General features: G+C 49.0%; 1 protein-coding gene across 2 annotated transcripts in view; it reads left to right on the forward strand.

Moving 5' to 3' along the window:
* The window catches only part of FARP1 (FERM, ARH/RhoGEF and pleckstrin domain protein 1), a 290,364-nt gene that overhangs the window by 254,074 nt on the left and 22,000 nt on the right, over positions 1 to 14,290 (forward strand). For both annotated transcript variants that reach the window (XM_060129027.1, XM_060129028.1), the window contains exon 17: positions 12,985 to 13,066. In XM_060129027.1, coding sequence (XP_059985010.1) covers positions 12,985 to 13,066 — 82 coding nt within the window. The remainder of the gene's footprint in view (positions 1 to 12,984; positions 13,067 to 14,290) is intronic.

The raw sequence follows: 14,290 nt of genomic DNA on the forward strand, positions 1-14,290 counted from the left end.
AGCCAGCAAAGGAAGCTGGAGAAGCCACCAGAGATTTGAAGAAAGAATGAGAGGGCGGGGGTGGAGGGTGTCAGAGGGGAGCGTGGTTTGGAGAGTGAGGCCCAGGGGGCAGAGATGGATTGAGGCTCCCCAGGGTGCAGGTGCAGCCTCAGGATGCTGGGGGCTTCTGTGGGGAGGAGAGACGGGACGGTGTCCACGAGGGATCGGGTGTGCGTGCAGAGCGGAAAGGAGGCTCCTCTTCCGGGGCTGTGGCAGTCTTGCAGGCTGTGATGAGCTTCCCTGGCGGAGTGGTTCTGTCTCACCGTGGCCGAGCTTGAAGTGGAGTGGAGATGACTGAATGGGTGAGAAGATCATTTGTATCCGCCCCCAAAAGTGGAACATCTTTACATAAAGAAGCACCAGTGAACCGTCATAGAACAAAAGTGAATAGAATATTTTTCTTATCATCCTACCAGCTCTGGGTATCATTGAGAGAAAAGCGTAGGGATTCCTCAAAAAAGTCAGTACAGAATTACCGTGTGATCCAGGAGTTCCACTCTTAGGTATCTCCTCAAAAGATTTGAAAGAAAGAACTCAAAACAGATAACTCATGCATCCGTGTTCATAACAGCGTTATTCACAATAGCCAAAAGGTAGAAACAACCTGATGGCCATTGACATGTGAATGGATAAACCCAATGTGGTCGATCTATGCAATGGAATATTATTCAGCCTTTAGAAGGAAGGACAGTCTGACACCTGCTACGACGTGGATGAACCTTAAAGGCATTATACTAAGTGAAGTAAAAGCCAGGACAAATACTATATGATTCCAATTCTGGGAAGCACCTAGAGTAGTCAATTCGTGGAGATGGAAAAGAGAATGGAGGCTGCCAGGGGCTGGGTGGAGGGAAATGGGGAGTTAGTGTTCAGGGGATATGGAATCTCAGTTTGGAAAGATGAAAAAGTTCTAGAGAAGCCTGGTGCTGGTGGTTGCACAGCAATGTGACTGTACTTGATGCCACTGAACTGTACACCTAAAAAATAGCTTTGAAGGGAAATGCTAGGTTGTATATATATAGCCACAACTTTTTCAAAATAGCAAAAAGAAAGTCACAGGGAATCCAGGGCAGGATAAGACCAGAGCCTTCAAAACAGTGCCTTGCACACGAGGGCCACCACGCCTGTGGGTTCTCTGTGGGCACTGCCAAGTGCTTCCCTGAATTAACTTACTGGAACCTCACGGAGGGTGGCAGGTGCGTCTGCTGATTGAATTGCCTCCATTCTGACCCAGTCAGCCTTCGCAGCCAGGCCTGGATGGGTTAAATTGAGCATAAGACCTCCGTTTAAAGCTAAAATGGTACCTAAGCTGAGCGCTCAGCTCTTGTCATCTTACTGATTCAGAACGCTGTTGAGGGTGGGTGGGGCTTACCTGTCCAGGTGCCTTTCATCTGAAGGCGGACCTCGCAATGCCAAGCCTCGCTTCTCGGCACCTTCCTCATCCTTGGAGGCTCTTTTCATCTCCCATTATAGTTTCCGTTCGTGGCCCCACAGCTCTGCGAGGTCCGTGGGCTTTATTTTAAACAGGTAGGGAAGTAAAAACGGGCTTTTTTACCTTTCTTAAGTGACCCTGTGAGGGGTGTGGTGAGCGATCATCCCAGCTGGTCAGATGCTCTGCTTTGATTCTGAGGTGGAGACCTTTGATGTTAATTAACACACTGCCTTCTCTGACCTGTGTTTGAACTTGGGATCATTATGGGAAATGCAGAAAGGAGCCCCGTGACGGGACAGCCTGTTGTCATGAGCTTGTCCACCTGAGGGTCCTGTAAGCAGGGTGGGCAGAGACCCTGTTCTTCTTACCAGCCCCTGGGGGCTGCAGTGGCCACCACTCCCAAAGGCAGCTAGCTCGCCCTTCCGTCAGAGCAGTTTCGCACAGCATCCTCTCTCGAGAGGGGGAGCATCCCCTTGTGGTTGAGGCAGGAGCACGAGCCTGTACCACACACGTGCGCATGCCTCCCCCCGCTTTCAACCCAGAGAAACACACGTGCACATGCCTCCCCCTCCCCTCCCTTGAACCCGGAGAGTCTGCCCCCCACGCTTCATCTCTGGATCACCGAGGATGGACCAGACCCTGGCCACCATGCTTTGGAGAGGTCGCCAGTGGCTGCTGGTTCCTGCCACACCGTGCACCACTGGCTGGCTTTGCCCCTGCAGGTAGTTTATGTGAAATGAACGCTTTGGTTCCCCCCAAAGTTGATGTCGATGGACCGTTTCCCACATCCACATAAGGAAAGGCTCTGATTTCTATGATATTTTGTTGTTGCCCAAGATCAAAATATTTGTAAAGGTTGACTGCGGAGAACGCCTGTAATTATCTCACGGAGTAGTCATTCGCGCCCCACACGCTTTCTTCATGGCTGGATAATTCTTACGGGCAGCGGGCTCCTGTCTTCGCCATGGTGCGCTTAGTGCCGGCAAAGACAGCTTTACTCTTTGAGAATAAAATCAGCTGCGGTGCCTTGTCTCTTGGAACGTTCTTGTCTGATGTGGAATCCCACTGCCTCGCAGCCTTGACGTGCTCCCAGCGTTCCAGCCGTCGTGAGTTTTTGTCATGAGCAGGAAGTTAGGGTGATGACCCCTCATGTCAGGAATCCTGAGTCACTCTTGAATCCAGCAAAGTCGATTAACCGCATTGATTTTTCCACCTGTAAAATTGACTTAGCCCGGTTCAGACGCCGTGATCCCTCCCTCCCTCCTTCCCCGCTAACCTCCGGCTCTCCTCCTCTGACTTCCCGAGACAGTTACTGGTCGCCCGCCCCTCACGGTTCACCTGGAAGCTCAGCTGCTGACGCGCACGTCTTAGCATCTGCCCAGACGGTCGTCTCCTCGGGGGAGGCGGGGGAGCTATTCCTGTGTCCCTTAGACTAGGGTGGAAGTCGGGTGGTATTTGCCTGTCTGAACGAATGCATGACTTCTCGTTGGTAAACTGCGTCACAGCTCTTGCTAAGACTCATTTTTTGTTGTGGTTTTAAATCCCTTTATGCCTCATCTTCCCCACGGATTCTGAGACAGTTCACAAATGGAAAACAATGTAAGACAAGGATAAACGAGGACATCTAAAGCTGCACTGTCCCATGCGGTCGCCACTAGCCACTTGGAGCGGTTTGTTTAAAATAATTTAAATTAAAAATACAGTTTCTCAGTAACACGAGTCACATCTCAAGGGCTATGAGTCCCATGCGGCTAGTGGCTACGTATTGGACAGCAGACATAAAAGACATTTCCATCATCACAGAAAGTACTTTTTCACAGCATTGGGAGGTACAAACTATCGGGTGTAAGAGAGGCTACAGGGGTGTATTGTATAACACGGGGAATATAGCCAAATATTTTGTAATAACTGTAAACGGAGTGTAAGCTTTAAAAGTCATATTTAAAAACAAAAGAATGAATAGTACTCGTTACACCAAACACAAGGACCACCACACAGTAGGTGCTCAAAATACAAATCAAATTCCTGAAAATGTCTTGGTTTCCTCCGGGGTAGATCTTGTAGGTTATTAAATTTGTCTGTTGTTATGTTTCAAAGACCCGAAGCAGAAGGAGGCCTGACAGATGAGGATGGGCAGTGCTTTCACACTTAGAAAACCAGTATTCACACTGCAGTGTTTGTGGCATTAATATTAGTAATAAACTTCCATTAGTGAGCACTTATTACATGCAGACTCTTATACCATTGCCAGGTTGGCATTATGAGTCAAACTAGAATGACCACTCTGCTTTTCCCACTTGATCTTCAGAATCAGGGGTTGGCAAACTACAGCCTGTGGCCAGATCTGCTCTGCCCCCTGTGTGTGTTAATAAAGTTTTATTTAGAACACAGCTGCGCCCGTCCTTTTCCCTGTCGTCTGCGGCTGCTTTGGTGCGCCATCAGCAGAGTTGAGTAGTTGGGACAGAGCTCGGATGGCCTGCAAGGCCTACAGTACTTACTATTTGGCTCTTTACAGAAGAAGCTTGCCGATCCTTGGTGAAAAAGAATTTCCCCGGGTGTAGGTGTTGTTTTTCCCATTTTATGATGGGGAAAATGAGGCTCAGAGAGGTCAGACACCTTGCTCATGGCCACACAGCTCTTAAGTGACAGAGGCATGACTTGGACTTAGGTCTGAGCTGACCCGTCGTTGGCGTCTTTGAAGCTGTGTTGTCGAAGCACAGGGTTTAAAACACCTGGAAGGGGGCTGGGACAGCATCTGCCATGACTCCTCATTCTTCAGAGGAGAGCCTGAGAGCATGGCTCGCCCTTGGCCACATGGCAGAAGCCGGCAGAGCCCCATCCAGCACCCTGGTCTCCAGAATTGCGTCCTTCCTTCCCACTCTGGCTCTGGGAGATCAGCACCGCTGACCCTTCTGCCCTGAGCACTCTCCGGTGGTATTTGTCCTCTTCTCGAAAGTGGCAGGAAGCTCGTGGCATCTGGTCAACGCTCGCCCTATGGTGACTTTGCAGAAGTATCACCTTTGGGTCTAGAGTCTGAGAAGATGGATTTGAATTTTTTCTAATTCTAGAGTTTTTACGGCAAGATGGTCACTTTCGTTTGTTCAGCAAATATTTACTGTGCCCTTACTGTGTATTAGGCACTGTTCTCAGCGTTCAGTGAACCAAACAGGCCACAGTTCCCGTGCTTTGAGAGCTTGTGTTCCAGTTACATCGCTCCCTGTGCCCTGCACCGAGGAGGCAGCCAACAGCAGCCTGAAAAGACTTGGAAGCAGAGCCCGGGCAGAGCTCCAGAGCTCCTGTTCTGTTTTCTACTCATGCCAAGAGACCATTGGGCATCTGAGCCTTTTCCAGAACCGAAACCGTCAGTATTCTAGAGGTGTTAAAAAAAAAAAAAAAAAAGGACCATAGATACGTATATGGTAAAACACCTTGCACGTCTACAGTATCTTTTAAAGCATTTTCCCTTAAATTGTCTCCTTTGACAATCCAAACAGGATGGTGGGCCTATCCCCATCTCTATGCGTATGGAAAATAAGGCTCTGAAAGGGAAGTGCCTTGCCAGAAGTTGTTCAGTGTAAAGTTAGGGAGGACCACACCCCACTTCTTTTTTTTATATATAGATTTACTTTATAACTTGTTTTTATTTTTTGGCTGCGTTGGGTCTTCGTTGCTGCATGCAGGCTTTCTCTAGTTGCGGCGAGCGGGGGTACTCTTTTTTTTTTTTTTTTTTTTTGCGGTACGCGGGCCTCTCACTGTTGTGGTCTCTCCTGTTGCGGAGCACAGGCTCCGGATGCGCAGACTCAGCGGCCATGGCTCACGGGCCCAGCCGCTCCGCGGCACGTGGGATCTTCCCGGACCGGGGCACGAACCCACGTCCCCTGCATCGGCAGGAGGACTCTCAACCACTGCGCCACCAGGGGAGCCCAGCGGGCTACTCTTCGTTGCGGTGTGCGGGCTTCTCATTGCAGTGGCTTCTCTTGTTGAGGAGCATGGGCTCTAGGCACGCCGGATTCAGTAGTTGTGGCACGTGGGCTTCAGTAGTTGTGGCTCACGAGCTCTAGAGCGCAGGCTCAGCAGTTGTGGCGCACAGGCTGAGTTGCTCTGCGGCGTGTGGGATCTTCCCGGGCCAGGGCTCGAACCCGTGTCCCCTGCATTGGCAGGCGGATTCTTAACCACTGCGCCACCAGGGAAGCCCCACACCCCACTTCTAACTTTCCCTGGAGCCCATGAACCAGGAGGCAGAAGCAGTAGCTGTGAGCTTATTCTCTGGTGTTCTGTCTAGAGCAGTGCTCTCCATGGAACTGTGGTGATGCAGATACTCTGTGTCCGCGTTGTTCAATGCAACAGCCATTAGCCACATGCGGCTCTTGAGCCCTTGAAATAGGGCTCGTGTGCCTGAGGAATTGAATTTTTAAATTTTAAGTAAAGTTAAAATTTAAATAACCATATGTGGATATTGTATTGGACAGCACAGTTTTGGAGATGTAAAGGGGAGGAACTCTGAGTGGAAGACGGACAGCGGACGCAGTCTGCCTTTCGCATTAGGACCGAATGCCCCACCATCCACTTTCTTAGAAATCAGAGTCATTGATTTAAAACGCAAGACTCCAAGGCGGTTCTCTGACCCCTCCGCTCCCTGCTTCAGGCAGATCAGGGCTACTTCTCTTGTGTAAAAGCTTTTGTTTGAAGAAGATTTTCATTGGTTTTAAAAAGAAGACTGTGCAGAAAGGGTTTAAAATCATTACTCTCAAAATAAGCAATAAAACTCACTGGAGACAAGGCAGCGTGATCTACCTGGAAAACAGCTTGGAAGAAATACACAGTGGAAGGAAGTTAGAACAAGATACGGATCATGGGTGTACCGTGGGGGGGGGGGCGTGTGTACACTTTTTTTTTATATACATTTATTTAAAATTTAAAATTTCATCTTTGTTTCAAAGGCAAGAAAGACACTGTGATCTTCCCACTATATTCTGCCCTGACTCAGCTTCCCACTGTCTACCTAGGGTTCCGGGGACAGCGGTGGTTGGTGACTGTTTCCTTTTAACACATGAGTAAAATTGCCTGTTCTCAGGCGTAGGCAGGAGTTATTTTTCTTGGATTATCTGCTGTATTCCTGACGGTTATCAGTCCACTGGGCTTTAAGAGCAAGCTACTTCTTTTAGAAAAACAAATGACTTTTCCAGTTGCCTGAATCGCAGGTGGGTTTCTGCTGGGAAACACTTGAGAGCACTCGCCAGGCCGCTTAAGAGCTTGAAACGGCCTTTCTGTTGTGCTGCGTTTTAATACGTGGCCGTTAACAGTACTGAACCCAGGTCTCATCTGGGTGCTGTCAGGCCTGCCTATGAGTGGGCTGCAACTTGTGCCTCTTATTAAGCAGGACCTGGTGTTAAACCTCAGGAGAAGAAACCCCGCCCCCCCCATAGCTTTAAGCAACCCAGTAGTGTAACTGAAGGCGGAGAGCATGGGCTGCCGTGTCCCACCTGCACTGAAGGACAGGATGGATCCCTTACCTGTCACTGCTGGAGAGAAACCGTGTACCCTGGCCCAGTGGGGACACCTCTCGCACACATGCCTTCCCCACAAGCGGGGATGTGAATTAATTTCACATTAATGGGATTTTCCTCTCCAGGGATTTCAAAGGATATTGAAAGTCATCAAAGAATATTGAAATCCACAACTATTAATTACACACGGCTAATATAAATAGATACACACATATCAAAATCTGTTCCTTTGGCTAATTTGTTGGCTTTTGGAACCCAGTCGCCCTCCCTACCCTACATTTTAATGGAAAATTTGTCTTTACTCATTTGCTCATTTACATATTATTCTTTTATTTACATAGATACACAAGCACACACAATCACAGCCTTTTTTTTTTTCCCATTGAGAATCATAGGAGCCACAAGGAACAGGAAGAATCAGGGCATGATGTGTGCTTTGCAAATGAGGCCTAAAAATTCACAGAGTTCAATCTGTTTTCCTGGGGTCCGAGAGCACCCCGACACAGCGCCGGGTTGAGAAAGTCAGCCTTCCCACTCCAGGCTGCGTGGTTTGCTTTCATGTTTTAATCTGATGAGATGGTTCTTTGTTCTGAGTGGGAGGGCAGGGCCAGACTTCGGTCTGCCTGCTGCCGAGCTGCTGACCAGCTCACGTAGTGGTCGATGAAATGTTTACGGAGGGTTGGGAAGACTCAGATTCCGTGTGAGGGTGTGTGTGTGTGTGTGAGTGTGTATGTGACTGTGTGTGTGTGTGTGTGTATGTGTGTGTGTTCAGCCTTGTGCTGAGATAACGTGTCGTTGCTCCCGGGAGCACATTAATCGTGGTGCCCAGGTCAGAATGTAGCATCTGGAAGGCTTCTTGGTACATGGGTTTCCAAAGAAAAATTGTCAAAAGAATTTTCAGCTGCGTTGCCGCGTGGTAATTACCCAGACAACAAGTGTGTGTCCCCATCTTCCAAACAAGGGCTCTTTTCTTGTGAGGTTAACATCCAGAGGCTGTTCCGGAAGAGATATAATTGCTTTTTCATGTTCTCCACAGTAAAGTGACCTTTTGTGTTTTTGGATGCGCCGCACGGCATGTGGGGTCTTAATTCCCCAACCAGGGATCGAATCTGCGCCCCCTGCCTTGGAAGTGCAGAGGCCTAAACCACTGGACCGCCGGGGAGTCCCTAAAGTGACCTTTTAGCTCTTTACAGTAAAGCCAGTGCTTTGGACTTGTGGATTTGCTGGCATTAACACGTAGAGGAAGTGTAAAACACAACGGTCATTCCGTACAGGGCAGCGAGAGCATCAGGTCTCGCCCCCTTTCCCGTGGGCTGATTCCACGTTCTGGAACCAAGCGGGGCTGGTACTCGCCGTGTGCTGCAATGGGGAGGGGACAGGAAGGGGGCCGAGCTGCCTATGCTGGTTGCATGAACTTCCCGGGCCCCAGCCTGTTGTCACCACATGGCCTAGAGCTGCCCCCCCTCGGTGGATTGACATAAGGGTGTTCCCTGCGCACAGGGGAGCAGTGATGCTATCCCGGAGAAATTTTAAAATGAAAGTAAAGACGCTGAAGACTTAGAGAAACAGATAAGGTTCTGCTGACCGGCCGATGCAGGAAGGAAGGTCTCCTTGCGTCTGGGGTTTTAACATCAGCACGTTTTCTTTTAATAAATAGCTGGCGAAGAAGAAAGGAAGCGAAGTCAATAAAGTTTGGCCTCCATCACCGCTCCCCGCCCCTCCTCCCAGTCTGCTTTGCTGCTCTTCGTTTCCCTTGGGTCGGGGTGCTCTCCGTGAGAGGGAAAGGATTGTTCAGTGCTAATGGGAGCTGAGACGCCTGTTTCTCCCCTTGCTCCCACCCGCAATCCAGGGCATTCTCGCTAAAACATTTAAATTATGTCCTGTGGATTAACTAAAGACCTTTCTCATGTGCGTTGTCAAATGGCGCGTCCGTTTGGAAGTTTTGGGGTCAGTGATTTAAGTTCCAAGATGATAGCTACAGACCTGGAAATCAAGTTTACATTGTGTCTTCCTTCCTTTTACTGAAATCAGGCCGTTCTGGCTCAGCAGTTAGGTCCTCCTTTGTTGTTCAGATGTGGCGGGGAAGGAAGGAGAACTTTTCCTGTGATGTTGAAGGTGCGGGGTGGGGGTGGGGGGTTCTGAACAGCAGGAACGCCCCCACTTGGGGCAGGAGCTCCTTTCTGCCCCAGGTGTGTAAGGAGAAGAGCAACCAGTAAATTCCCAGCCGCACCCAGACACACGCAGGATCCTCAGGATGGCCAAACGATAAACATCTCCATCGTGACTCGATTAACAGCCATGTGCCAAAAATCCAGAGATGCTACAACCCTGTGGCTGACGGGCTGGAATAATACTTGATCGCGAGCTGAGGGCTGTCTCGGGGGGAAGGCTGGTCCCTGTCAGACGCCTGAGCATTCTCCGCTGAGCCCATTCTGGGGGAGAATGTGACCCCGATGGCTGAGGATCAGGGAGCCGGACCAGTGTGGATAACCGAAGCTCGTAGCTTGAGGCTGACGCAGGGCAGCCACTCCATTAAGGAAGGAAGTGGAGGAAAAGATGGGGTTTTGGCAGCAACTAACTGTGCAGAATCCCTTGAGTTTGAGATGCCTGTGGGTCACTCATGCAGTTCCCTCTCGAAGGTATGAAATAATTACCCAGGTTATCGAGGCATAGATTTGGCATCGTGAATTGAAACCATGGGGAATAGAAGGGCTTGCTTAGGGAGAAGTAGAAAGGAAAGAGAGAAGATAACCAGGGCTGGATTCCCAACACAGAGACATCTTAGGAGTGGCCTGAAGAGCAGCAGAGCTTGGCAAAGAGGACTGAAGATCTGACCAAGATAGAAACCAGGGGCTGGAGACAGAGGCTTCCAGAAGCCGGAGAACAGAGTGCCAGGACTTTGGGCGCAGCTACGCAAGAGAGAGTGACCAGGAGCAGAAGTGACAATACGTGCTTGCTTCCGGTGGATTAGGTTAAGGCTAAACTTGCACAGAACCAATTCAGGGAGTGGTGAGGGGAGAATCCATATTTTAATTAGAGGAGACAGGAATAGTAATTAAAGCCATCAGCCAACTTGTTTGTTTTGGCAGCTAAGAGGAAGCAGAAGGATTAAGGGATTCTGCATTGCGGTGGAAGAGAATGCAATAGGTAAAGAAAGCCAGCCCTAGGGGAGACGTAGAAGACCCTGGCAGGGGCTGGGAGCATCATGGGTACCCTCAATTCCTTTTATTTTATTATTTTTTTAAAAAAATTATTTTTATTTATGGCTGTGTTGGGTCTTCGTTGCTGCACGCGGGCTTTCTCTAGTTGCGGCGAGCGGGGGTACTCTTCGTTGCCGTGTGCGGGCTTCTCATTGCCGTGGCTTCTCTTGTTGCAGAGCACGGGCTGTAGGCACATGGGCTTCAGTAGTTGTGGCACGTGGGCTCAATAGTTGTGGCTCGCGGGGTCTAGAGCGCAGGCTCAGTAGTGTGGCGCACGGACTTAGTTGCTCCGCGGCATGTGGGATCTTCCTGGACCAGGGCTCGAACCCGTGTCCCCTGCATCGGCAGGCGGATTCTTAACCACTGCACCACCAGGGAAGTCTGTTCCTTTTATTTTAGAGAAACTTTAATTCCCTAATGGGTCTGGGTGCCCGTCTGCCCTGTGATGTAATTCACAGCGTACGCTCAGTTAGAACCAGTGGAATATATGGTGTTGTCACTGTCTGGTTGGGGGTGGAGCTGGGAGCTAGAGGAGGAGCCAGCCCCCCTGTTCCGATGGGCCCTGACTATTCTACCCCCGGGCTGCTGCTTTAAGTGCCTTCCTCCCTGCCTTCCTCTCCCCATCCTGAGAGCCCTGCTGCATCAGAGGTTGAGCTGGCAGTTCCGGGAAGCTCCAGATGCCGAGAGGGGGTCGCTGCTCCCGGTGCTGGAGGCGTAGGGCGGTGGCGTCTCTGGGTGTAGATCATCACCCTCCGCACTCGGGCTGCAGGTGTTTTATTCCGCTCCGAGTACCTTTCACTTCCGTGCCCAGATTTTTACCTTTTTTCAGTCTGATTCTTCCTTTGCCTTTGAGTTGGCTCTGGCTCTCCTGAACAGTTGGTTTGAAGATATTAGCCAGGTTTGTCGTTGAAAATCATGTTGTTTTTTTTGTTTGTTTGCGGTACGCGGGCCTCTCACTGTTGCGGCCTCTCCCATTGCGGAGCACAGGCTCCGGACGCGCAGGCTCAGCGGCCATAGCTCACGGGTCCAGCCACTCCGCGGCATGTGGGATCTTCCCGGACCGGGGCACGAACCCGTGTCCCCTGCATCGGCAGGCGGACTCTCAACCACTGCGCCACTAGGGAAGCCCGAAAATCATGTTTTAATTTTCTCTGGGAAATTCAGCGGGTAAACTGGCAGATGTGCACGGCTATTACGGTTAGAGGTTGTATGGGCTGGGCTCCTGGGCTCAGGTACAAGCTCCCACCTCGTGACCACTGACATTAGACACGTTGCTTCCTTTCTTTGTGCCTCAGTATTTAGCTGTTTAATGGGGGTGATGGTGGTACCTGGTCACAGTGCTGCCACGAGGATTCAGTGATGTAATGCACTCAGCACTGTAACCAGTACTCAGTAATCACCAGCTACCATTATTATTATTATTTTTCTCACTGCCGTTCAAGACCCTGGATTATCAACATCAGATACAGCCTGGAGCCAGAGAGATACAAATATATACCCAAATGCTCTGTTAAAAATGCCACTATCCACATACCCTGAGAAAACCATAATTCTAAACGATACATGTACCACAATGTTCATTGCAGCACTATTTACAATAGCCAGGACATGGAAGCAACATAAATGCCCATCAACAGATGAATGGATAAAGAAAGCGTGGCACATATATACAACGGAATATTACTCAGCCATAAAAAGGAACAAAATTGAGTTACTTGTAGTGAGGGGGATGGACCTAGAGTCTGTCATACAGAGTGAAGTAAGTCAGAAAGAGAAAAATAACGTATCCTAACGCACATTTTCGGAATCTAAAAAAACGGTACTGATGAACCTAGTGGCAGGAATAAAGACACAGATGTAGAGAATGGACTCGGGGACACAAGGGGGTGAAGGGGAAGTTGGGATGAAGTGAGAGAGTGGCACGGACATATATACACTACCAAATGTAAAATGGATGGCTAGTGGGAAGCAGCCGCATAGCACAGGGAGATCAGCTCAGCGCTTTGTGACCGCCTGGAGGGGTGGGATAGGGAGGGAGGGAGGGAGACCCAAGAGGGAGGGGTTATGGGGATACATGTATACATATGGCTGATTCACCTTGTTGTACAGTAACAAATAGAAACTAACACAACACTGTAAAGCAGTTATACTCCAGTAAAGGTAAAAAAAAACAAAAAAAAAAGTGCCCACACCTTTGTCATCCAGGGTATCTAGGGGACCCCTGACCTGTCTCTGAACCTGGGACTCCCATCTTGCCCTCTTCTGGGTCATTCTCCCCATACCTACCTCCGTGCATGGGTCTCCTGCACTTCCTCAATTACATTTTTCTCTTCCCAAGGGATTTCCACACAGCCCTTTGTCTGTATCAGACTAAGGGCTCTTGAGAGCCGAAACCTCGATGTTGAGGCTAAGTCTTCTTACAAGTGTCTGTTAGTCACAATCCGTAAGGAAGAATCAGTGTCACGAGCTTGTTACTGCAAGTCATCTCCACGCTCTTCTAATGCTGAGAAAATCACCCAAGTGGGGATGGGAAAAGGAATGTAAAATGAGACCAAATTAAAATGAACAGAAAATGGCTCTTCCGTATCTCTTTCAAAGCACAGGTGGAATTCTTTGTCTGCAGAATGACTGGGGTAATTTCAGAGTCTCCTGGCACTCACGTTCTGTGACACACACAGAAGGGAGAGGTACAAATAGGTGATTGGAAAGGAAGACATACATGTTGATACTTTGTCATCTGGGGCCGGCACACTTTCCGGTCATGTTTTCACTGCTAACACTGTGGTTTCCAATGCTTTGCTCGCAGGGAAGGCCGCTCGAATGCTCACATCAGAGGAGATTACCAAAGAATTGGAGATGTGTTGCTGAAGAACATTCAGGGCATGAAGGTGAGCTGCTCGGGGATTTGGGAGAGAGAGTTCCCCAGGGAGAGTAACGCTGAGGCTGCCAGAGGCCTTGTTTGTGATCCTGGCCCGTGAACACGTGGCCTGATTCGAGTCTGCATGGAGCACAGCCCCGGGGGAAACTGTTCCGTCTCCTCTAGATAGTTTTATTTGGAAGCATAAAGAAAGATCCAGCCACTTTGGGGGAAGCACTTTCAGTTCTTTTCCTCTTCCAGAGCTCTGTGTCGTAACCAAAACACCAGGTATTTTCTGTGACTAAGTCATTCGAAACTTGTTTTTAAAAATTATGTAGACAAAACATTGGTTGACTGAGCATTTCACTTTTAGTCAGTTGTTTTGACTTCTTGCGGGTGTGACAAAGATATTGGATTCGGAGCTGTGTCGGAATTCCAGTCAATTCTGTGGCTTTCAGTTGGTTTATAAGGTGAATATATTTTTAACCATCCAGCAGTATCTACAATGATCCAAAAGAGCGGAAGTCTCCCCAGAGAAGTCAGTACACGGTGAACCAATATTCTGCCTCGTGTTTGAAATCTGCCCCACCTCTTACGTCTGAAATTTTCATTTTTGCCTTTTCATTTTAATCCATGAATCATTCCTTTAATATGGAATGTTTTAATTCACATAATTTATCTTTTGAATACAAACACATCTATATTTGCATTTTAAAGCAATCTTTCTATATCTCAGCCACCCACAGAGCCTTCCTGATAACCTTAACTAATGACTAAGAGCAAAGCTTGTAACCCCCCGAAGAGGGCGGATCGCTTGTACTGCCACCGTGCAACCCATCCAGCCATCCGTCTGTGTGTCCACCCACAGGCCATGCATACTAGCTGAGCACCTATAACGTCTAAGGCACTCACAGAATAAAAGTTATTGTTGAGGTTTGAATTAACTCCTAAGAATCTAAGTTGTTCGTGTTCGATTTGTTCCTCTTAGAATCGTGTCTCCTGAGATAGGACAGTGGAGGCAGAGGGACGGGGCAAGGGGATGCAGAAAAGAGAGGATCTGAAACTACTCGAGGGATTTCCTGTTGCTCTTAACAAGTTCAAGATATTATTTAACAGACCTGGAGCCTATTGCTCGCTTTTTCCTGGTGTTCAAAAAGCAACACTCCCCGCTTTGGGCTGTATCAGAGAGAGGCCACGGAAGCCAGCAGGACTGCAGAATGCTATACGAAAAAAAGCAAAGAGTCATCTGAGGTGT

Source organism: Lagenorhynchus albirostris, chromosome 18 (genome assembly GCF_949774975.1).
Source record: "Lagenorhynchus albirostris chromosome 18, mLagAlb1.1, whole genome shotgun sequence".
Lineage (NCBI taxonomy): Eukaryota > Metazoa > Chordata > Mammalia > Artiodactyla > Delphinidae > Lagenorhynchus > Lagenorhynchus albirostris.